The sequence below is a fragment of the Crocodylus siamensis genome, chromosome 12 (assembly GCF_052110815.1).
Source record: "Crocodylus siamensis isolate JL-2025a chromosome 12, ASM5211081v1, whole genome shotgun sequence".
In the NCBI taxonomy this organism is placed as follows: Eukaryota; Metazoa; Chordata; order Crocodylia; family Crocodylidae; genus Crocodylus; species Crocodylus siamensis.
The window spans coordinates 50,526,002-50,551,409 of record NC_143406.1 but is presented as its reverse complement, the minus strand read 5'-3'; the positions used below and the strand labels follow the sequence as shown (position 1 = coordinate 50,551,409).

At 44.4% G+C, this 25,408-nt stretch overlaps 1 protein-coding gene across 2 annotated transcripts; it reads right to left on the bottom strand.

The window, feature by feature from the left end:
• Positions 1-1,391: 1,391 nt before the first annotated feature.
• Positions 1,392-24,169, bottom strand: IL4R (interleukin 4 receptor). 2 transcript variants are annotated; one of them, XM_090024149.1, is made up of 10 exons: positions 24,081-24,169; positions 17,789-17,898; positions 13,222-13,363; positions 12,326-12,495; positions 9,755-9,909; positions 7,274-7,430; positions 6,757-6,856; positions 5,519-5,597; positions 5,317-5,390; positions 1,392-5,222 (listed from the first exon to the last, which is right to left on the bottom strand). In XM_090024149.1, the coding sequence occupies exons 2-10, from the start codon at positions 17,847-17,849 to the stop codon at positions 2,648-2,650; spliced, it is 3,513 nt and encodes a 1,170-aa protein (XP_089880275.1). In that variant the 5' UTR covers positions 17,850-17,898; positions 24,081-24,169; the 3' UTR covers positions 1,392-2,647. The 2 variants fall into 2 exon arrangements, with proteins under 2 accessions (XP_089880275.1, XP_089880274.1); XM_090024148.1 differs by having other exon boundaries at positions 23,868-24,158.
• Between the last annotated feature and the right edge of the window lie 1,239 nt (positions 24,170-25,408).

Below are 25,408 nucleotides of genomic sequence, written 5' to 3'. Positions count from 1 at the left end.
CGAGCCCTGCGGGACCCCACTGCCCACGTCCTTCCAGGTTGAGAAGGACCCATCCACCACCACTCTCTGGGTGCGGCCCTCCCGCCAGTTGGCGACCCATTTGACTGTGTGGCTGTCTACACCACAGCCCCCCAGTTTCTTAATGAGAACAGGGTAAGAGACAGTGTCAAAAGCCTTCTGGAAGTCCAGGAAGACGATGTCCACTGCTACCCCTGCGTCTAATGATCTGGTGATCTGATCGTAAAAGGCCACCAGGTTGGTCTGACAGGACCTGCCACTGATGAACCCATGTTGGTTGCCCCTAAGCCTGCAGTCCCCTGCTGGCCCCTCCTGGATGTGTGCCAGCATAATTTTCTCAAACAGCTTGCCTAGGATCGAGGTGAGACTAACCGGCCTATAGTTTCCTGGGTCCTCCTTCCTCCCTTTTTTGAAGATGGGGACCATGTTGGCCCTCTTCCAGTCCTCCGGTACCTCACCAGAGCACCACGAGTGCTCCTAAAGTTGTGCCAGGGGACTGGCAATGACGCCGGCCAGTTGGAGATCGTCCGGGCCGGCTGACTTGAATACGTCCAACCCCTCCAGAAGCTCCCTAACTAAATCCTTGCTAACCCGTGGCCCAGGTGTGCCTCCCCCGGGGCCCGAGGGGGGCCCAGCAGGGAGGTGGCTGTTCTGGTCCCTACTTAGGAAGACGGAGGCAAAGAAATCGTTAAACATGTTAGCTTTGCCGTCTGGTGTGACGACCAAGTTACCCATGTCGTCCTGCAAGGGCCCCACATTACCCGGAACCTTCTTTTTACCCCCTATGTATTTAAAAAAAGACTTCTTATTGTCCTTAATCTGGGAAGCTAGTCCCAGTTCCATCTCTGCCCTGGCCTTCCTAACTGCCCCCCTACATCCCCGAGCAACTACAGAATAGCCCTCCCTGGTGATGACCCCTTCTTTCCATTGGGTATAAGCCTCCTTTTTAGCAAGATGTGTTGATTTAGAGCAGCAAAAACACACAAATGAACCAAAAAAGACGTGCGTTTACAATTTTCACATGCTGGGAAGCAGAACACAGCCTGAAAAACACTCTCTTCCTTGCTTTATGTTCAGCATGTGAAACCAACCCAGCACAGGATACAAAACCACTTCCATTTTTTTCGACAAGGGCAGAACTCGTTGCCAGCTCCAAACCCGGTTGCTCTGGGAAGGCTGAGGGAGACAGAGCACTTCCTCCCACCCCCAAGGCTTTCTGGCAACAGATCTCTGAAGCACAGAAATGAGCTGAAATGCTTGTTGGTATCATGTCCTATGGCAGCACACGGGCTGTACTCAACCCGTGGTGGACGTATAGAATACTTCACACACAATTAAAGCTATCGAGTGAAAGGACAGCGTCTACCTGGGAATTCTGGTCAAGACCTTTAATGTGCCCTCACCATGTTAACAATGAGCAGTGACATTCGTTCCCTTCCAGGCGGCTGTCTGAGTAGTGATGCCTGCACAAACACAGACATCTGAGTACGTGCACCTCACTGGGAAGTGCCCTCCTGAGTCTGTGCTCCCCCCTATCATCACAGCAGAGATGTAGCTGGGGCACTGGCAACCTTGCCTGAGGTTTGCCGAGGATGCCAAAGGACGAGGTGCTTCCAGAGAAGAGTTAAACAGTGACAGCAGGTATGTTCTTTGAGCTGGCTTGCCCTTTCTGTTTACAGAGGGAGTAGGAACAGGATTTTTGAGCAACATGAGCTGGCTCGAGATAAAAAATAGTTTGCTGCAGCTCATGAACTATTTTGTATCACTGTCCCCATGGCAAAGTCCTTCCTGTGGAATGTACAGTGCAATTTACAGTAATACCACAGCACTGACAGAGGTCACAGTCCAAGCTGAAGCTCTGGGAATCATTATCTAGCAGGGGGCATATGCCATCTCAGTTACAAGTGTCATTTCCAGGGTACACAAAGCTGGTGGAACACATGGAGCTGAGGAAGCTTGGATCCCACTCTGGGCCAGCTTCCTGCACGTGTCATTTAAAGATGTTTGGTTAAAGAAGCAACTCCATGGACTTCAGCAGAGTGACTGTGGAGTGACCCCGCCACCTCCATGATCAGAACCCAGCTCATTGCTATCATCGCTTGAGGCTAGAGAGCACCAGCCACAGCATCAGAGCATGAGAGGATACTTCTATGGGCATCTTTTCCATGCTGGGTCAGCCACAATCCCTCTGCGTCCCCTGCAAATCAGATAATCAGAGGGTATTTGAATGTATCAGTGAAAGGTAGTGACCCCCTACTTTAACTGCATATTCTTGTAGCTCTTCTGCACATGAAACCATTTTCCAGCCACATCTGAATCTGCGCTGCAGTGTCCATGGTTCCCATGCAAGCATACAGGGCCAGAATAGTCTTGCAGTAGCTAAACTGAACAGGAGCTTGTAGCCCATGCAGCTGCTACTTGTAGGGTCAGGATCAGGCCTGGCAGACTCTCACTCAGTCTCTGTTGTGTTGTCATTATTTCCTGGGAGGGTTGTGAACTAGCTATCTTCAACAGCCCAAGCCAGCAGGTGACCAACTTTTGAGCAGGTGTGGACATGGCAGCCCACACAAGCATTTGCCCCCCAGTTTATTCCCAACAGCTAACTTGGCTGTTGCCTTGCTATGCTTGTCTAGGCTACCTTCATATAGCAATTGCCTTCCTGGGCAAGGGCTTGTGCAAGTTTCACCATTTCCTGGTCCATGCTGGTGCCCTTGCTCATGAGTTCCATCTGAGCTCTTTTAACAAGAGGTGTCATTGTGGACGGCTCCAGGTGAAGGCAACCAAAATCTGGACAGAAGCCATCCACAGAAAGGCTACGTAGTATGAACTCTCTTGGGCTCTGGAGTTCCAGGAGCTCTGCAGTTTGATTTCTTTCTAAGGGTGACTTAGGTACATTTCTGTTATTCAGTGATTCTTCTTCTGTGTTAACTGAACAGCTACAGCTCACGCTCACAGCGTTCGGGAACATCTCTCTACTTTCTCCTGCATTTCCTGGCTTCCTTAAATGGCCATGTTTGAGGCACCTAGGAGTAGGATACATGTTATTGCTGCTTTCTGGCACCTCTTCACCCGTAGAGTCAGCAGGACCACTTTCTGTCTCCTCTGTGCTTGTCCCTGTGCTTTTGCAGCCATGACAGCCGGAACCCAAAGAATGTAAGAATGTTTTTTCTTCCACACTGTCTTCATGTTCGCCATGTGGAGAAGATTCACTGGAACTGATCATCCAAGGGCTGCTCCTGCTGTCTTGTGCGAGATCCTCTCTGGAATTCAGACCAGTGGCAAAGCTCACAGTAACATCTGAGTCAATACTGCGTAAGGTATGATGTGTGCCCTCCCCTCTCTCCAGGTCAGAGTCACAAGCCATGATTCCTGGAAGTGTTTCTTTGAGGTTGCTGTGCAAAAGGCTAGTAAAGGGTTTATAAGGTGGTTCAAGCATTGCCTTGCTGTCATTGTCACAGTTGGCGTTACTGTGCCTGGTGGTGATGTCAGAAAGCTGGTAACTAGAGGGATTAGATCTAGGGGAGGAGGAAATCATATCTGTTTTGCGTGGAACATTTTGGCTTGTGAATTGCTTGTACTTTTCTGTTGCTGGCAGGAAAGGCAAAGGCCTGTCACCTGTGTGAGCCTGAGGACATGGGAAGTCCATGTTTTCTGAACAGGTGTTGTCAAAATTAGGCTTGTGGCTGGTGCCACATTCTTGGTCACCAAGGATGTGATGGGCTGCTTCTTCCATGGACAATGATGAGTTCCTGGCTTCCATGCTTGGAACCAGGTGATCACTGGTGGGGGAGTGAGCAAGGAGGCTGTTGAAGCTCTTGTAGGCTGGGTTATACAGCTCTGTGTGCTGGGCCAGGAGGCTGCCGAAGCTCTTGTAGTCTGGGTTATATGGCTCTGTGTCTGGAGGCAGGAGGCTGCTGAAGCTCTTGTAGTCTGGGTTATATGGCTCTGTGTCTGGAGGCAGGAGGCTGCTGAAGCTCTTGTAGGCTGGATTACATGGCTCCGTGCCTGGGGCCAGCAGGCTGTTGAAGCTCTTGTAAACTGGATTACATTGCTCTGTGTCTGGAGCCAGAAGGCTGCCAAAGCTCTTGTAGGCTGTGTCACATGGCTCTGTGGTCGTGGCCAGGAGGCTGCTGAAGCTCTTGTAGGCTGGATTACATGGCTCCATGTCTGGGGCCAGGAGGCTGCTGAAGGTTTTGTAGTCTGGGTTACACAGCTCCATGGTTGTTGCCAAGAGGCTGCCAAAGCTCTTGTAGCCTGTGTTACATGGTTCTGTGGTCGTGGCCAGGAGGCTGCTGAAGCTCTTGTAGGCTGGGTTACACAGCTCCATGTCTGGGGCCAGGAGGCTGCTGAAGGTTTTGTAGGCTGGGTTACACGACTCTGTGATCGTGGCCAGGAGGTTGCCAAAGCTCTTGTAGGCTGGGTTACATGGCTCCGTGGCTGTGGCCAGGAGGCTGCTAAAGGTCTTGTAGGCTGGGCCTTGTGTGATCTCAGGGACAGGGACAGTTGGCAATGTTTGATTTGAGACCAACACGTGGTGCCAGGGGTCAGAACTGCCAGGACTGTGGCTTTGATGCAGCCCGTTGGGAGGACTCTTTGCCCGGGGAGAAGCCGTGTCTGTGCTAGAGCTCTGATAACCAGATTCACAGGAGTCTTCTGACCGCATGGACATGTGGCTCACTGCACTGCAGTTGTACTCATCCTGTGGGATTGCAGTGGAAGAGGAAAGACCACAGAAAGGGTCACAGGACAGCTGGTCATGGACCTCACTATTGTCTGCAGTTTGTTGTGATGAGTTATCCAATTTGCTATTCTCAAAGGTTGGAAGCTCCACTATGCTGAAGTCTGGGACTTGAGTATCATGTGTATTGGTGCTGCAAACGGCAATAAACATATCTTCCAACATACTGTCATGTACAATGTGCCCTGTGAAACTGCTGGCACTGCTTTCCCATGACTGGGATAGCAGTTTCTGATCTTCATCCTCCTCTGGGCTCTCTATCTTGGTGCCTGTTGAGTACTCAGAGATTTCAAGAGACTCTTCAACCACAGTGGTCTCAGGAGTTAAAACAGCATTGTATCCTTTTGGGAACCATTCTTCAGGCTTATTTAGACAGATGCAGGATTTCTCAGTATTCCCGATAGTGTCTGTTCCCTTAAAGCTTTGTTGCGAAGGACCTCGAGTCAGACAATTCTTACAACTTGTGCTTTGGGTGAAGAAAAGGAAAATGCAATTACTATTTATGTAACAGGAGACCATGTTATGTTGTGAGGCAGAGACAATTTCTTGATCTTACTTACAAGTGACTCTGTTTCATGTCAGGGAAAGGTGCCTTAATTTCATCAATGCTGCGCACTGTCTTCAAGACTGAAAACTAATACAGACACAATAGACTTAATCTTCGTACTCCTCTGCACCACAGTCAATATTAGACTGTGCTATATCTTCTATTCTTTAAACAAACAGGAAACAGTGTTTCTGTAACACACTTTGATCTCATACCTGAGCCCCCTTGACTTTCTTTACGACCAAATGGCTCTTGGCCGGATTCGGGATTTGATCCCACCATTCCTTCTTAATTCTGCAAAGCAAGAACCAGAGTTTGCTCTTAGTTGCCTTCACCCTTGGTCCCACCCATGCACACAAAGCAAATCCTGCATGACTTGCTTTTTCCCCAAGCTGTTTGCATGTTCCAGCAGCAGGAAATACTTATTCTATGTAATCCAAGAGTGACTGTTTGCCAGCAAACCAGTGTAAACATGTTGGCTTATTTCAATGTTTAACTGGTCCCTGCAACCACAGTTGCACATTGTTTGATATGGTGAGAAAACAGGTAAATCCATAATCTTCACAAATAAAGGATTCATAAAGTGTAATTAATGCTACAGATTAATAGAGATTAACACCATTGATAAACTAACAAAGATGGTACCCCCAGACAAAAAATAGTCTTCTGACATGGAGGATACTTTCACAGATGAGGAGGTTCTCTCTGATAATGCCGTGACTTTATATTGCCTGCCCTTGCTGTTTTTAGTGTCTACAGACCAAATCTTGAGGGTTTTGCAGAGGATTTATCCTGAGCATGGACAAGGAAGCCTGAGAGCTCAGATATTGCCCTTTAAAATCACATAAAATCAGCTTCTGATGAAGGAGGCTGTAGACCACAAAAGCTCATGCCTCTCTGAACAGGTTAGTTTATAGGGTGCCACTTTCTGCCTTACTTCAGACTAATGTGGTGAATGGCCTCTCTCACAGTCATGTCAGTCTTTCATGCAGGATTTCAGGTTGTTTTGAATACTCTTACAAGCTTCAAAAGGTTCCTATGAAGCTCAGCTCACCAAACAACAGCAGAGGTAGGTGAGTGGAGAGGGGCCATGTAAAGTGATTACAGGAGTGCAGAGCTCCTATCCCAGGCTCTGTCCAGCTCCTTTTGACCTCTCAGTATTCCAGTTTTCCTTTCTGTAAAAGGAGGTAATATTTTTTTCAGAATATAGCTTTTTACTGAGGCCACACTCATGCACCCTGTTTGAATCCAACCAACAGTACATATTCATTACTAGTTCTGAAAGGTCACATAAAGTTTACTTCATATTTGTGAAAAGCTTCCTTGTTGATGCTCAGGTAGCAGGTACTTCTTTATTATAAAGTGTTGGGGTACCATGCTACTGTGCATGACATTTTTCTGTATATCTGTGCAAGCTGTGGTTCTGCAAACCTGCGTGCAGAATGATACATACCTGGAGAAACAGAAGTAGCACATTAAAATCAGAGCCATGATCAGTGAGCAGGATATGGGAACAACCATCTGCAGATAGCCTTCTAAAGTTATCTCATTATCTGTGAAATAAACACATATACACACACATTACATATATGAAAATATGTAAGCACAGCTGATAAGAATCAAGGACAATATTCTTTTATACACCCTAACATAATGCCATCTTGAAACAAAGCCCACATGCAGGCACTGAATGCATGAGGATCTATGGCCATGGTACTCAGGGTTTTTGTGAAGGCAATAGGTCAATGTGAGCTGGGTCATCTTTCTTCTCAGTCTGTGCCACTTTTGGGCTACATACATAATGCTGGACCATAAACACTGACAGTGATCTTTGCGTTAGCAGCCCCCACGGCTTACTGGTTATGCTGTGCTGAGTTACACAGAAGGAATGAATGCAATGGGATGCATTCCATGCAGTTTGTAACTCCTGCAGTACCTTTCTGCTGGGTTCTGCTGTCACTACTACTCACCACTCTGAAATTCAGCAACGTTGCTCCATTCGCTCCAAGTTTCTGAGTAGTCTGGATATTTACATCGTATGCTTACAACATAGATGAGCCCTCGTTTTAGCCGGATTGCAGAGATTTCAAAACTTGTTGTTTGGTAGCTAAAACATTCTACAGTTGCCTGGAAAACAGCAAGGAAACACACTTTGCTGGAGACCATGGAATAATATGTGTTTAGTTTTCGACAGTCCCAAGCAGGGTATCAAGTTTTGTGAGTGTAGGACACTGATTTGACTGCTGTAACCATCTTACTACTATGTGCTGGTGAACCAAAGACTGAGATACATTTGAAGAGAAATACAATTATTTGCTTTACAATTTCAAGTGAGTTAAAGCTATTGACACACCCACACATATTTTATTTGAATGATTTAAAAAAAGCAAACTGAACCTGATTCATTCTGAAACCTAAGCCTATTACTGTTGAACTGCAATACTCTAGGCATGTCATTAAAACTCTGAATTTAGTGAAACATCAATTCAGGGGTATTCAGGACTTGCACTGGGCCAGTCTGCAATGGTACAGTGCCTTGGCACCTCTCTGAAGTCACCACCCTGGGCTACATCTTAACTTTCATTTTAAACAAATAGGAGCTCTGGCTGTTCCACATTGTGAGGAAAATGCCAAAAACAAAACTCAAATGCAACTCTGCAACATCTTCCTGAGGCTGCAGAGAGCCTGGGAAGGAGCTGGGAGGGGCAGAACTGACCTATGCACCTTTAAGAGTGGTGCCTGATGGTGCTTATTTAAACAGCACTATTATTAACTATTCCAGTACTGACATGGGGAAGGGCAGGGGCACACAGATCTGTGCAATTGTGACAGGGGCAAACTCCCAGGCCCAGTCACAGTGCTGGCCTGACCACCTGTCTTTGGGCAAGCCGCCTACCTTACTTGCCCGCCATGCCTTTTTGCTAAATAATTAGGATGTTAATTAGGTGGGAGGCTGCCCTTTGAGCTTCCTGATGTCAAAGGGTGGTACACACACAACTCCAGCCTTCCCTTATCGTGTCCCATGCCTTGCAGAAGACATCTGTCAGTTATGTTATGCTCCGGCTTGAGGCTGAGCCCAACTCAGCACGTTGTTAGGCCTCTCTCATGCTGCCCTGTTTGGGGCCTCACACATATCACCCCCCTGTCACTGGGACCTCTACCACTCTACCTGCTCTTACCAGGGCTCTTGCATTCATGCCCAGATTCTCCCTGCCCTGCTCTGTTGAGTGATCATGTAGACCATCAGGCTTGTCTCTGAACTCCTTGGCCAGCCCTGGCACAGCCTTTTGGGCTTCTCCCACAACACTTACCTGCACGGTAGCTGGGCAATTTACCAGACACTGGACTAACTCCACCCCTGGCCCCTCACTGGGTAACATACTCCACTAGTCTCCAGGGTCTTCCACCTCTACAGGCTCAGGTGCCTCCTGATAGGCGCACCTGGCTCCAATACCCACTCTGGGCTCAGGTGTCCTCTCTGGGCATGCCTGGCCCTACTCCCCTCCAATGTTAATAACTCATTGGGCGGTTGGGCTTTGGTTTTAAGGTGCTCTTACTCACCTTGCACCTGGGAGGTAACTGGCTCCGCATTTCTGAGGGACTGTCCTTCCACAGCCAGTCCCACCAGGCCTCCCTTCCCTGGCAGGGTGCAGTTTTCAGTCATGCCAGGACTAGGAGCCTCCTCCCATCCCCTTAGCTCCAGCCCTTACCTCCAAGATGTTCCATGAGTAGCAGCTCAGATGGGTGTTGTTGCTCCATCGGCTGCTGGGAGCAAACTGCTGCCACCGCCCTGAGAGCCAGGATTGTAAAATGGCCACCTCGTCAGGGCTGGCCTGCACCTGGTGGATGTCTGTTCTCCTCATTAAAGTGGCATACACCAAAGGTGCTCTATCATCCACCTTCCCCCTTAAAATGGTTCCTAGGGGAGGCTTTCCCTGCTGCTCACAAAGCAGGCTCCCTCACTGCCTGCGACAGCCCACAAGTGGCGAGCACCTTGCTGGTGCTCCGCCACAGCAATCTTTCTCTGTGAGGCTGCCTTTTGGTGCCATCAGGAGCTACTGCTCAGGAGATGCCAATACTTATTACTTGTCCCTAGCCCAGGAGCCACTGGCTACACAGCTGAGCCTCACCAAAGACACAGAGCCCAGGGCAGGGTCAAGCTTCATCATGCCCACACAGCCAGAGCAAGCCTATGACAATCCTCACTCCCATCTGCTCTGAGTGGCTTCTTGCTTTGACAGTTTGCACAGACATGGCTTATCCTCCATGCAGTGCTCAGATGAGAACCATGCCTTTTAGTTCCCCATTTGAGCTCCCACTGATATCACTGAAGCAAGGGTTACCATTGTATATTACTGCTCTTCTGTAGGAAACTGATGGGACAGCACTCACTCATCCCCTGCTGGATTCAAGCTCAAGAGACAGAAAGCAAAGAAACAGGAAGTTCCTACCTCTTCTGGATGTTGTTTTATCCAATATTTAACTTCATAAGTCACCGATACTCCATAGAGCAGGTTTTCTGTACTATAACTGTTCTCCCAACTCAGGTTGAAGTTCTTGTTCTTGCACTGCTGTACCTCAAGCAGTTTTGGGGCTCTTGGTTTAACTGCATTGTTAAAGAAAAATGTTGGGGAGAGCACTGTAAAGTGAGAACCTTGACCCAGGAGAGTGGGCAGAAGAAGGGGTATTCACAGACCACTCTGTACACATGACCTGGGCCATGCATTCACACACTTAGCATGGGGCTTAAATGCTGATGAGATGTGCAGGGGCCACAAATCCTGAGCAGGGTCCTCTGTGTTCCTCTCAGAAATGTGAAGTGGGGTATTCCACTTCACCCAAAATGCCATTTCCACGTAACAGCTCAATTATATGTACACTTCTCTGAGAGGATGAGAAAATGCTGAATGGATAATACAGTATTTCCACTTTTGTAGCTTTATCTCTATTTTTAGAGCTGTGGGAGGTGGGAGGGGGTTTGTAGACAAACTCTGTAGCCCTACAGAATTTCTATAAATTTTCCTATTGGACCTCTTGCTTTTCAAAATGTTAAGGATGTTAATTAATTTAGTTGTTTACTCACATACAGATTGTAAAACGAACTTTTATAGGGATTCTTCAAATATCAGGTTGTTTAGGGATTTTGGTGTGTTCACTCCACTACATTTTGTTTGGAGTGGACTGAATTTTGTTAATATGATGAGCATTAGCTGTTTAAATATGAGATACTTTATTTTACTTTGTATTCCAGAGAAGATAATAGTTGTTCTGCTCAGTGTGATTCTTGAAGACTCAGAAGATTTTTTTTAGTTTCTGTCAAAGACTGCTAATAAGAATTTGAAAGATATTTTTCTAGAGTTTTCTTGTCACAGAAATGAAGACAAATATAGATATCTGGCAACAGCAGGGAGACAAGTCAGTTGAGTGGAAACACTAGAGAAATGTCGGTGAGGTGGCTGGTTGGGGAATGTGAAGTATGGAAGGGCAACCAAAATAGTCAGGAGCACTGAGCAGTTGCCATACCAGGAAAGACCAAAAAGGCTGGGACTCTTCACTTTGGAAAAGAGGAGGCTGAGCGGGGTGTGACAGAAGTCTATGAAATCATGAAGGCAATGGACCAAATGAACAGGGAACTGCTGTTCTCTGAGTCCCAGATTCCCGGAACTAGGGGGTACCTGCTGAAATTAGTAGGTGACACATTTAAAACTAACAAGAGTGTACCAGGCGGGGGGAAATATCCTAGGGTTGCCGTGCTCTCTCCTAGCACCCCCTACCATGCCAAGTTTGCGTTAACGCACCCTTGTTCTGGCCCGCCACGTCTTGATCTTACGAAAGTTAACGGGAGGCTGCCTCTCGTCCTCCTGGTCACGGTTCCTGCTACCCCGATCCTTGCTTATACAATGGGGTTCCGAACACCCCAGCCTTATGGGCTATACGTGGCTCCAACCACCCCTGTACCACGCCCCAAGCCTCGCAGATGTACCAGACGTTGTTTGGTCTATTTCACTCTCTGCGCCTTCTCTGGTGCTTGGGCTCTCCGCAGCCTTGTCTGTCAGCCGCGCCTCACCGGTGCTCCAGCTTCCGCAGCCTTGTCTCGGACACGTGCCCCACAGGCGCTATGGCTTTCTGCAGCCCCCTTTCTGGGGCTTCTCGCTGCCCCCCCTCTGGGGCTTCTCGCTGCCCCCTCTCTGGGGCTTCTCTGGGGTCTCCACACAGCCGTGACTCCCCTATGAGGCCTCCTCCATCCTCTTATAGCCTCACCCGGTCCTCCGGTCATAAACCGTCAACGCAAATTCAAGCCCTTTGGCTATAACACAAACCTAAGCCATCTGGCCATAATCACCTTCAAGTCTGTCACCGGGTTTCTCCATCTCTCACCCGAACAACTGCCTGTGCGTTCTAGACTCGCCCTTTTTCTCACTCCGGCAGAGCTCCTACCCCTATGGCTGCTGCAGGCAACCGCCTGCCTGGCTTCAGCCTGGGAGTTATATGGGAGCCAGGCCCTGCCCCTTCCTGTCAGCTGACTCCAACCGGTTACCCTGACAACCCGCAGCTGGGCTCCTCACTTACAGCTCCACAAGCAGCAGGCACCTCGGTGTCCTGCTACAAAGAGAAAGTACATTTTTTTTTGCACAGTGCGTTGTTCACATGTGGAATTCATTGCCAGAGGAGGTGGTGGAGAGAGAGAGCAGAGCCAGGCTCACAAAGGGACTAGGAAAATTCATGGATGACAGACATAGTAACGGCTCCTGGACACAAAGGTTGGAGATGTTTCCTCTGGCACCTCTAACTCAATAAATGTTTGATGCCAGGGAGGGCACTGAATAGGGACTAGCTCACTCTAGTGATACCAGATACCTGGTTTGATGTTCTCCCTGTATAGCATCCACTACTGTCACTGTTGGGGAGAGGAGGCTGGTCTTAGAGGGACCATTGGTCTAACGTAGGATGGCACTTCTAATGTTCTTACATTCTTATGAATGGAATATACCCATGATAAACTTAAAAAAAAACTGTCTCACCAATGAATGCAGGTTGAATGGTGTTGTTCCACACCACCCTCCTGTTAAACTCCAGTTCTAACTTGTATCTTAAGCTGAATGCAAAATACTCAGGCAGAATTGTACAAGTGCAATTGGAGGTGGAGCTCCTGCGGCTGTCTTCTCCATTCTTAGGGACACACTCCTGTTTTCTGAAAAACAGGCAGGAAATGATAAGATCTTTACATCGCATTCAGCACTGCAAACATGCAAGCCACGTTCAGTATCATTGGCTAAGGCTCCCGGGGTGAAGGGACCTAAAAGATAAAGAAGCTGAATGCTTTTCAGAACACACTGAGTGAGAAACACTCAGCTCCCTGCCCCTCCCAGCAAAAACCAAACACAGAAATGTACAGACTGGTTCTTAGAGGAAGCATGAGCACTGGAAGTGCATTTCCCTTGCTCTTCTGTGTTGGAGAGAGCATGCATGTCGTGAAAGGCCTTTAGGTAGGTCACTCAACCTGCCTAAAGCAAGGTCACTTGGGTGCCTCCAGGGAGAAATTGGATGGTGAGGAACAGCCTGGAAATGGTGCCTTACTTGGGGAAGTGACACTCTGTACAAGAGGACCAGGGATGCTGCACGTGTAGGAGCAAGGATTGGGTCCTGGGAACACTGGCTGTACACACAGGAGAGCCGATGGGATCTAGGGTTGGGGTAGGGGGCAATCTACTCCCCCAGGGATGCACCCTGGCATCTTAGTCCAGTCATTTGCAGGTGTGTGTGCATCAGGTGGAGGTTGGGGAATGTCCAACACAGGAAGGTTGATTCTGCGGTGTCCCCAGTGCCTTGTGCCCATGGAGAATGAGGCAGAGTGGCTCCTGGTGACAGCACATGTAATGTTTCAGCAACAGTCACAGATCAGTCCATCAATACTCACAGCGATGTAGAATCTTCATTCTGGTAGTAGAGGAGAAACACCTCGGAGCAGTTCACTTGGGCGTGTACCCCCCACTGACAAACCAGCTCTTTGGCGTAGTCAGTGAAGCACTCGAATCCCTGTATGACTCCTGTTGCTATAACTAGGAAGACAACAAAACACCGAGTAGTGGGAGCACTCGGAATAAATAAACATTAACAAAGTCTGGTACCCAGTAATATAAAATCCTTCTTTGTAAAAAGAATAATTTGAAGGGCATGAAAGTGGCTCTCCTTTTTTCTGATTAAATGGAAAGAGATTTCACAAAGCTTAGACCTCTTGAATCTCTAGATCCTCTGAGACCCACAGAAAAGGCAGTGCAATAGAAATATTGGTCAGAGGCTTCCAAATGACTCACAGCTCACTTAATTTCAGGCCCTGAAACTTAAAGTTTGATTGTTACAAGATTAGCCTCATGTTATCAAAGGTTGATCACAGTATAACAAACTTATAAACATTAGCAATGGACAAGATCAATCAGGTCAGAATGCAGATAATTCCCTGTGAGTCAAAACAAGGTTACTGCCTACAGGAAGCCTTCCAGTATTTTGTGCAGTCTAGTTTTAAACATCCCAACCAAGGGGTCTTTCATTGCTCCCTCTGACTTTGGAGCAGCAGGCACTGGGGGAGTCCCTGTTCCCCCAAGCACCACCAGGAGTGACCAGAAATAACGGTCACAAGCTGGCAGAGGGCAGATTCAGGCACGACTTAACGGTCAGGGCGGCTAGGACCTGGAACCGACTTCCAAGAGAAGTGGTGCTGGCTCCTACCCTGGGGGTCTTTAAAAGGGGGCTGGATGAACACCTGGCCAGGGTCGTTTGACCCCAGTACTCTTTCCTGCCATGGCAGGGGGTTGGACTTGATGATCTGCTCAGGTCCCTTCCAACATTACCAACTATGAAACTATAAAACTTCCCTGGCAAGAAGTTTCCCTGGACAATATTTTTCTTAATTTAATTCCATTTTCCTTAGTTATGCCTCTTATAAATACTGATTATTTTATTGTGGTAGTGCTCAAAGCTCTTGACTGGACCTGTGCTGTTAGGTGTTGAAAACACATAGCAGGACATAGTTCTTACTCCAAAGAGATTAACGGTCTACTGTGAACCGAGATGCTTTACATGAATGGAACACAGAAAACGTGGAGGTGTTGGGAGGACAAGCGTGTCCATGAGATTGTGTAACCCTGAAGACTAACAGGATGTATGACCTGAAGTTTGCAAATGTGACAAACAAGTCAGTAAATGCCACACCCTTGAATTTCCTCAGGTAATTCATCACTTTCCTTGGTACTTGACCTTTCTGATATTTCTAGACACTTATCACATCCTTCCAGTCATCTTTTACATGCACTATATCAATATAGCTTCCAGGCCTTACTCTGAGTACGTGTCCCTTCCAGACCCCTGATTGCTGTTACTGATGCTCTCTGAACTTCGCCCACTTTTCAGAAGTTTTTCTGGTAATGAGGTTCCTAGGACAGTGCCTGCTGGAACTATTCCAGCTGTATTCTCGCAAGGGTTTGAGAGACAGGCGATTTCTCCTTCATGCAGGACATGAGGCATTTGCAGCCCAAAACATTACTGACCCTTTTCTTGCTGCTACATCACATTGCAAATCAGGATGAATCTGTCACCCTCTCTCACGTTCTAGGGCTCTTTCAGTCACTCCTCCCTTGGACTGGGTTCTGGATTGTGTCTCTCAGAGATTAGTTTCATTCTTCCAAGATGAATTTCATTTCTTGATGTCCTTCCCATGCTTCTAATCTCTCTAGGCCCCCCTGTATTATTTTGCTGCCATAACTAGTAATCCCACTTCTTCCTTATTTAGTATAATCTTCAGATTTCATGAACATGCTTGTCATTTGTAACAAAGATGCTAAAGACTCTAACCCTGAACTCTGCTGTACTTCATTGGAAACATAACCCAGTTAGGTGCTCTGCTGTTTCTTACTACTGGTGGTGTATGTTCTTACATATTCATTAAAATCCACATATCTGTCATTTTCACTTCCTCTCCTAAAAGTGCAGTCTTTCAAGTGTTAATTATTAAGGCTGTCTTTAATCACTTGAGTAATTCTACTTAATTTAGTGGGAATCACTCATTTGAACAGAACCACTCAAATCAGCGAGGATTACAATATCCAGAACTGCTTTTTTAACTCAATACAGATAGTAACTTAATTAGTAATCTCACTTGTCTGGCAAAATTAATTCTCTCTAACAGTGGTCTCCAAACTTTTTTGATCGCGCACCCCTATCAGTAAAAAATTTTTGAGCATGCACCCCCAGTATATGTATATTTATTTATTTGACATACGGACCGAGTGAGGGCGCCAGTGTCAATCCATGTATTAAATATTAGTAAAGCTTAATTTCTTTCTTATTTTTTTAGACAAAAAATAAATATAAATAGAAGTTCTAATATCTTCTTCCTGCACCCCAATGGCTCGTCTTGCGAACCCCACTTTGGAGACCACTGCTCTATAAACCCCACAACTGCTTCCTGTCCACGGCCCCATTCTCTAAGTGCCTAAAGAACGCTTTGTTTCATTGCACTGGGGTAGAAGCTGTCTTATGGATAAATGATCGCTAGACTCTTTCCCCTCCTTTTCTGAACATCGGTGTCACACTCACGACCCTGTTGTCGTCAGTTATTTCTGCGCTGTCGATGATTCTCCACAAACAACTATATCAGAAATATAGAAATTTCCTTCCTGTCCCTAAAGTGATATTATTTCATTTGCACAGGTTTAGATTTTAAAAATACTCTTTACCTACTCCTTACCTTATTGATAATTTACAGGATTTTCTTTCATTTTTATTGTCTAAATTGTTTTCTTTATCCTCTAAAAGAAAGAATTTTAAAAGAAGGATTCACTGTCGCAACTGTATTTTTATTCTCATGTTTTACTCTCATTAACTTAATTCTCCACTTATGTTAAATGGGCTTATTTTCATTTTTGAGTTGTAAAAAAGCTTTCCTATTATCTTAAAATGCTTTGCCTAACAGCATTGAGTCATTGGTCTTTTGCCATACTTACTGTTTCCCTATAACTCTCAACATACTGTCCATATTCTTTTCTTGTTACCTTCCCCCTTTTCCATCTTTTGTTCATTTTTTTAAAAAACCTCAGATCTTTTAGAATTTCCTTTTGAAACCACATACAGTACAAAGTTTACTTTCAGTTCATAAAATTGAAAAAGGGAACTGAGATACTGAACTTCTTTTTTCATCCTCAACCAGAAAAAATATAATGAAGAAGCTTGAAACATGAAGGTAATTAAAAGGAAAAAATCTGTAAAAACTAAACATTGAAAAAGAGCGGGAAAACCAAGATACAAAAAAATAAAATAATTCTCAGATTATTCCAATTATATGGCATAGAGAATATGCACTTCTGGGGTTTGATCATTCTTTTCAGTTCAATGGCAAAACTCCCACTGATATCATTGGCAGGCGGCCCCATGGATATCACAGAAGTTAGCTAATGAAATTTTTGTACCACAGAAAGGTATTTTAAAATCATGGATAACTGTGGAGCTACTAAAAAATTGTACTGAAAGCAAAACCTGGCACTGATTTTAAAGAGAATTAAAGGTGTGCTCCTGACAACAATCTGCTCTTCAGTTCAACTCCAGTCCCCAGTGAAATAACAGAACGGATATCTAGAAGAAGAACACTTGCACCAATAGGGCCAATTCACCTCCTCTTCGGTCAACTGGACCTTTGTGGAAGCAGACAGGATCTTAGGTGGGTAATCACCAAGCAGGGAGCAGCACTAAGAGTTTAGGACACAACGGACACGTCTTGTACTTGGGGTTAGGTTATCCTTCCTCAAGTAACACCAGCTGGGCTGAGCTGGGCAGCACTGAAAAGAGATATTTCCCCCAAACAGAAGCTGTGAGGAAGGTCACAACCGCCCAGTTTGGAACCTCAGACATAATCTGAAGCCGCTGTGCTAGGCAGGGGCTGTTGGCTCCCTCTCCTCCTGGTCAGTACATCTGCCTCTAAATTTGTGCTGCTGGTGGCAGGCTGCATTGTCACACGCTGAGCCATCCTCGTCAGGAGAGAACTCGTCGGGAGTTTAAAGCCATCTCTCTCTGGAGCAGATCTCCATGAAGTTATCCTTGGGCCAGCAGGGGACAATGTTGTGGAGATTCAGACTGCAGGAATGCGAGCACCATACGTAACACACACGACGGATTAGATCAGCAAGGCAGTTGCAATAACAGGGGAACTAAAACAGCGGCCACTCAAACCTCTATTTCTGCCCTAAGTTCCTGAGTTTGTTCTTTGCATACTGAAAATTTTAGAAGAAAAATGCACAAGACCTGGGAATCTATTCTAACCTATAAATGTTGCTAATACGTGCAATCAGGCATTTTATTAAGACTTTGATTATTTAATTGTTATGCCACTGATCTGTGGTGATAATATGCTTGCTAATTCTTTTTACTCACTTTTAAATACTATTGATAGATAAATTACTCTAAAATGCATTAAGTAACAATACTGGCAAACATACCATTATATGCTGCACATGACAAGAAAAGGGTCCAAACTGCAGCATTCAAGTTTTTAGCCATAGTTACCACTGGTCAGATCCTGTCCAGAAGGAGGATCAGCTCTGGGACGCTGCCAAAATAGAACAATAAAAGTTTAGTTAAGTTTAAAAAGCGGTCAATTCTTTCTACCTTTATCCTGGTGTTAGATTTTAGCACACCCAGCGTGTTCCTTGTCTTCTGCTGTTTTGTATAAAAGGCAGCAAAATAGGATGACAAACATAATGCTCAAGAGTTTTGTTTTGTTTTTTTCTGCAAAAGTTTTTGCCACAGAGTTGTAGGAGATATTTCTACAGAGGGCTGGCTCTTTTCAGGTACTAAAAAGGAGGCAATGTTTGAAACCAAAGTGTCAAAAGAGAGTATACTGAAATAAGCCAGTGCACTGAAGATAAACAAGTCTACAGGGCTACATGGTTCAAGCCAGAGTCCTGAAAGGATTTAAGAATATAAATGGCAGATCTACCTACAAAAACATGCAAATCCACTACTAACTGAGAGAACTGCAAGCAAGCAATTATCACACTAGTCTATAAAAAAGGGTCAGGACTGATCCCAGGAATTACAGCCCACTGACTCTGGCTTCAGTATCAGGCAATTGATTGAAACAACAATTAAGTATAGCATTATTAAACACCTGATCGTGATTTGATAGGTACAAAACAGCACCATTTCTGAAAAGGAAAAACATGCCTTCTGAAAATGTTATAATTCTACAGGGTTATAAATTAAATAGTAGGTGACATCATTTATTGGGACTTTCAAAAAGCCTTTTACAAATCCTTCAAGACGCTGCTCAGGAATTAAGTCTGTGGAGTAGAAGGTCTTGCTCTGGATTAGAAATGGTGAGGACTTGTTTTCATCAGAGTATGAGCAGAGTCATGAGGAATCATGTTAACTAACATAGTGTTGACCATGACTTTGCAGTTGGTACACAGAGGGACAAGTTGTGTTCAACGTCATGTTAGTTGCTTGAGAATAAATCCTTGTCCTTTCGATCAGATGCATTTGGCACAGACAGGATACTGAACTTGAAGGCTGATTGAATATTGTGCTTTTTATGTTCTTACATTTTCTATTTGTGCGTTGCAGCTGCCCTGTTGACAACTGCAAAAGCCATAGTTGGCAGGTTATTTCTGTTCCTAGTCTCCTGCTTTCCATTGCGTGACATGTTTGCGGGAAGAGAATTTCTTTGAATAAATCATTTGGTGGGGGAGGTTTATTTTGCAAGGGTTCTTTGAGTTAGAAGTTAGGACGACAAGGGAATCATTTTTGATGCTGATAGTTCAGTATCCTCTCTTGTTCATGTCACTGCCAAAGTAGAATAAACTGGGGTTGAGTTTCATCAACAGCACAAGACAAGAACAAGCTGCCTGAGAGAGCCACAATTCTGCTTTAGAATTAACTCATTAAATGATTGCCATAGTTAAGAAATTATTTTCCTGTATATTTTAGAAGCGTGCCAGTATACATGCGTGTACATGTGTATCTAGCTTTAAAGGTGAGGCTGGCTGCAGCCAGGTTCTGCCAAGCACTGGCTTTATCAAGTGCTGGGAAGGTTTGCAAATGTGATTAGTGCTTTGTTTGCCGTCCATTTCAGGGAATTCAGTACATGTGACGTTCTTCATCCTTTGCAGGTAAGTAAGGTCCCTAGTCCCACAAAAGGAAAAAACAATCTCTTTCTCTCTGTAAAGAAAACCACATCTTTGGCACTCATTACATCTAGACTCATTACAATAAGAACTGTTACTTATTTTGGCAAAAGTTGCACCCCACTATAGGATAGGCTGCACTGTGCTCATCTTCTCCTTTGCCATGTTGTTCAGCTGTTCAAAAATCATGATTTTTTATAATAATTTTCCCACTTGTTTCATATGCAATAAAAAAGTAAAGATCTTTGCTCAGACTTTAAACAAGATTATCTTTCTTCAGAATAAACATGGGAAATTTTCATGTTAAAGGTTAAAGGTTCAGAGAGTATGAGTGACTGAAAAATAGCTAGAATAGAAACTGTTTTATGGTCCTAACTATAGCAGTTATTGTCTATCTGAGTATAAAGGGCATGCGTTTCTATCTATTTGACATGGGAACTGTGAGTCTGGAATAGAATGATCAACATGTGAAAAGAAGCAAAACATGAGTGAATGAAGAATAACAGAAAATGACAAAAGTACACACATGCCTTTGGATTTGAATGGATTTTTCTGCAGCTGAAAAGTAAGACAAACTATTCCAAGATATGAATTCCTCTTTCTCTCCTCCTTTTACTGGCATTCTCAAGACAGGAAATGGCAGATTTCCAGTTTACTGCTGAGTAATAGTGTCTCATGACCAGTGTTCCAAGAAACTCTAACCAGATTTGGCAAAGAATCTTGTATTGCAAACATATGTATAAGTTGGCAGGCCCCCAAGCAAAAATATCTCCCTCGCAAGAAAGACGTCTGTGCTTTGAAGAAAATGGATGCAATCTGCTACTCTAATAAAACGGCATTTTTTTTCTCCCTTTAACTTTTAATAGAAGCAGTAGGTTATGACACTAAGCTCATGGGCTAAGAAAAGTTTATCTAAATCTCAAAAGCTGTCCCACATCCTCTGACATCTTTTCATAGAACCAGCTAATAATAAGAAAATAAATATACAAATTATATTTTCAAAATGCTTTACAAACACTAACCCTCTCCCCCCACCAAGTGAACACCAATATTTTGGTTTATATGTAGTGGAAATAAAGCACAAAGGCTCTGAGTGACTTTCTCAAGACAGTGGAGGAAAGTCAGGGCTGGGAGTAGCAGTCAGAGATTCTTGGGTCTAGGTTCAATGCTTAGACCACTGGAAAAGTGGTGATGTGATGGCAGACATTTTTCTTAATATTAAGTGAATCAATAACAAATAGAATCCTGGCGTATAAGTAAATTAGATGAACAAGTTTATATCCAACGTACATGTGCAGTTAGAATGGCTGTTACACATAACAACTAACTGCAAATGCAAATGATTAATTATGGTTATTTCCACACAAAAGTGCCCAATTTTCATTTGCAATGTAATGTAATGCATGTAAAGGGCACCTAACTTGTTTAAAAACTGAGCCTTACAATTTTAAAGAACAACTTGTCTCATCCTTTAGCCTGTTGTAACTTAAAGCCTAAAATCAAATGACAGTACAGAAAAAACAATTATAGTAGAGCCAAACCTCGCTTATCATCCATTGAGCAGTTGAATAAAATCCTCGTAGCCAATTCATTTGATATACAAATATGAAAAAACCCGCAGGAAATAGATTTGGTGCACTGCTTTATTATTATTGTTATTTTTAAACAAGTTTTCTGCTAAATGCCTGTACAGAGAGGGGACCCAGAGAAGATCTGTAAGTCGCAGAGAAATTCTAGTGTTCGTGTCTGGATGGGAAGGGTGTTATATGGCAGATGATTGCACAATACAGACATAAGCCAGTGGGTGCAGGCCTCTTGGAAGAAGTTATTTTTTGGAGGAATTTGCATTACACAAGGGAGGGAGTTTTGTGCATTAGGATCAGAAGTGGAAAGTACAGGAAGATATATGTTTAGGACTGGGAACCGGTGGCACTGATCACACCAGCCAAGTGAAGGGTGGGATGTAAAGAGTGAGTGCATGTGTGAGGGGAATTCTGCAGAACAAAGGGGAGACCTCAATTCCCCCTCATTTACTATTTCTATGAAACATGAAATGATAACGCAGATTATCAGCCCCCCACCTCCTACCTTGTGGCATCCAAAGCCAAATACATCTGTATCCCTTAAGCTCTTTTCTCCTCTCCCTTTGTTTTGTCACCTGATTTGTCCCCCCTTGCACCGTGTCTGTTTGCTGTGACTGCCAGGAGGCTGCACTACTGCACTTAGGTGCAGGATCAGGCCCTCGATTGTAGGCTGCCCAGGGCAGAGGTGTGTCTTTTTTTGTTCTGTAAAGGGCAATCCACATCTGCAGTACACTGGAAATAATAATAGTTCCCTCCTCATGCTAAGCCTGATATTGAGAGGAAGGAAGAAGACATTTTACTTCAGACTGGCTGATCACATGCTCTTTGCAAGTGAATCATTCCTGTCTGCTCCTTCAGTGCCACCTTTGTGTGGATTCCTTTCAATAGCATGGCCCATTCACACAACACAGCACAGCACAGCACAGCACAGCACAGCACAACACTTTACGCCCTGATTGTTAAGTGTCCTTCAGCAAGACTGCAAAAAAAAAAAAGATGTGTATGTCTCAGGCACAGGAAAATACCCACATGGATATATAGATATATATTTAATACATTGGGCACAGATGCTTCCTATCAAAAGCGGATCAGAAAAATACAAACAAGTTGTTTTGTTGTTGATTGGATGAAGATGGCAAACAGGATCAGGTCTGTGCACTCCAGGATGAACCTTTGCAAACGAGAAGAAAAGCTACGGGTGCTATGACACAGCCATGTAAGTGAGGGAGGCAATGGGGACAGCAGCTCCCACCTCTTGCGGGGTTGGGGAGCGCAAAAACAGCTGCTGCTACAGCTGCCATTGCCATTGCCATCAGCAGCGCAGCACCCGCCGCTGCCCCATTTTGCCTCTGCTACGATCATCATTTATACCTAAGGCACATATGGCACCAACAGGTATAAAATATCTGGCGTCCTTTGTCTGCAGGCAATAAGGGATTTTCTTGCATAACCTAGTCTGAAAGAATCTGCAGGTGCTTATCTTTGCTTTTTATCTGTACTTTACTCAATTGAGAAATGACTTCAAGGGCATAGGTGAGAGATACAGGCATTTAGGATACCGGAGCCTATTGCCACATGTAGCACGGCAGACCATATTATTCCACAGAATGTATGAGCGCTTTCTGTAATGTTACTATGTTTCCATCAATTATCTTTTATTCCCATCCCTCCTATACTCCTACACGTGCGTCCTCCTGGTTCTGATTCAGTCCTCAGCAAAAATGCTGAATTTAGTTCTGTGGTATCTTGGTAAAACCGTATATACCACTTGTACACAATCCCAAGTCTTCCAAGGTCCCAGGCCAAAATGACTAGAACAGCATTGTCCTCTTGCTGCTACTAACTCGGGGGTTTTGTGGACTCAGAATAGGCATTAGTTTACCTTCAGTTTACCTTTTTAAGTTTTCTTCCAAATCATAAACACTAAGATATAATTCTGTTTTAAGAGTAAAATCCTGAGGCTGTGGAGACCAGTTCTGCATGCTGGAATGAACTCAGTGCCAAATGGCATGATTGTGAAATATACTGCGGACTGGCTAACCCGGCCTCAGACATGAGTACAAACAGGGGGACTAACGGCTTGTACATGCATTGTGGGGGAGTTCCTGTAGTGATAGGGTTTTTTTTGTGAATTTTATGACAAATCATGGAACAGAAATATTTCAACAGGCTTCCCTGAATTAAATAGTCCTAGGGAAGAAATGGATTTCTGCCAATGGCAAATTTTGTTCTGATGTATGAAATTTAGCTTCTCAACCTTCTTCCAAAATAATTTAATTACAGTAGGAGTTGAAGTTAAAGCTGAACTGCACTAACAAGAGAGAGGTTTTCAGCATTAACTCTGCATGTACCTTCCCCAGAAGCGATCTACAACTACTCAACCAGATTTATACCTTTCACATTCCAATGGATCTCCGGTTCTCAGACGTGACAAGAACTATTACAACTTTCCAGGAAAGATGAGGGAAAGTTCAGTAGGAATAACTGGAATTTCACTTGTGCTTTCCTGGTCTATTTCTATCCAGTAACAAGTGAGCATAACTCCGAACTGTTCCAGCTACAGCAAAACAAAATATTCTTTCCTCCAACTAACATTATGAGGCTATACATTCAGTAAAAATATTTTCAGTGAAGATGAGTGCATATATATATATAATATCAACCTTGTAGAAGATGCGGTTCACAAAAAGCTCTCCCCAGTAAGTAGTGAGACAAGTATAAAACATTCTTCAGCTAAATTTAAGATACAAGAGACAGACAGACACAGAGAGAAATGGTGGGAGGGATGGTACCCCTCTTGTATAACTTGCCTGATCCAAATCACATTTTCAGAGCTGGAGAATGAATCTCATTATCAGGTAACTTTGTCCCAAACAGAGAGTGGGAAGATCTGTTCTGTTCTTCACTTTCACAGCAGGCATTGTGAGAACTCCTTTCTTTCAATGGGTAAACATTACTGCATATTTCCTTATCACATGCACTCACTAACAGAGTAAATTTGCATGCTCAGCCCACTCATTTACCTTCGGCAAACAAACACCTTCTTCTACATTGTACACTCTGCCTGACACAGTTCCCAGAAGTGAGACTACCAAGTGAGCAGAAGGAAATAATTTGTGACTAAATGGAAACACCCACAGAGCATGTAACTTCCTTCTCTTCATTCTCCTCCCCACATTGGACTTAGCTATTGCCAGTGCTAGCAATGAATCTTATCTTTTGTCATTTTAAACTTATGGCCACAGGCCCATGACATCTCAGTTTTATTTACAATTAGAGCTCTGGAAATTAACCTCAGAAAGGTGCGTGGAACTGTGTGGCTTCAGTGAGGCTTTGTGGATGTTAAGCAACTTCAGCTTTTTTGAGATATCATTTGGATAAGTGACCACATTTAGCACTCATCACATCAGGCTTTGCAATTTCCATTCCAGCTGGAATTAACTTATTCTTTTATTAAATCAGAGACAGCACCTTCCATTCCAATCCTCTCTCTTCTTTGGTCTGTAACTGCTATTTTGTGTTGAACTCTCTCATGTATGTTCTCAGCCCCAAGATATTTATTAGAAAGTTTGACAAAAATCTGGTTCTCCACAGACAGCTGCAGCATGATATTAGCTGTACAGGATTCACTACTGCCCTTCCCGAAATGCCCTGTGTGCTGAGAAAGAACAGACAAAATTTCCCACAGTTACCTAGAAAGACTTGAGTGCAATTTAGCTCACTGCAGCACTAAGTAGTGAATTCCCCTGAAGTCTGAGTGCCACATGTGAATGAGTTGACCAGCACTGTGGAAACAGCAATTCAAGTGTTACTTTGCAGATTATTACAGTGAGAGCAATAAGTTATGTGCAAATATCTGGAATTAGCTCTGCAGTGAAGACATGTTCAGTATTGTCTAAAATCTGAACTGGAGGGGCCCTCTTTAGGGGTGTGTGGGAAGCCAGTTCCTGTGGTTCACGCTGGCCTTGACCCTTCTGCTAACACCCTAAGCCTAACCCTAAGCTGTGATGTCTGATTTTATTACATGGACACCTGTCATCTTTTAATCACGTTGTTTACTTGAATTAGTATCTATAGTGTACTGGTCATTTTCCAAACACCTGGAAGTTCAGCAACAGACAAGTCAGCAAACAAGGAGCAGGTAAACTTAGAGTTTGGGGGATTTTTGTCCTTTTTTTTTTGTTTAAAGGTAAGATAGTTCCTAGGAAGAAAAGATGATAATGGCAACTGAGGCAGCACTACAAGTGACCCAAAGAGTAGGGGCAGGGAGAGAGAGATTGAAGGTAACTGGATTCAGAAACTGCTGGAAATATGTACTCCTTGTGTGTGCATGTGGGAGAAGCTGTTGTTG

Bases quoted from the DNA above. Each gene is read 5' to 3' on its own strand.
- IL4R (XM_090024149.1), bottom strand. From the start codon at position 17,849: ATGGCTAAAAACTTGAATGCTGCAGTTTGGACCCTTTTCTTGTCATGT. The intron at 5,598-6,756 runs GTATGTATCATT...CTTGCTTTGCAG, and splicing joins TGCTACTTCTGTTTCTCCAG to AATTAAGAAGGAATGGTGGG. The intron at 5,391-5,518 runs GTATGAGATCAA...TGTCTGTATTAG, and splicing joins AGAAAGTCAAGGGGGCTCAG to TTTTCAGTCTTGAAGACAGT.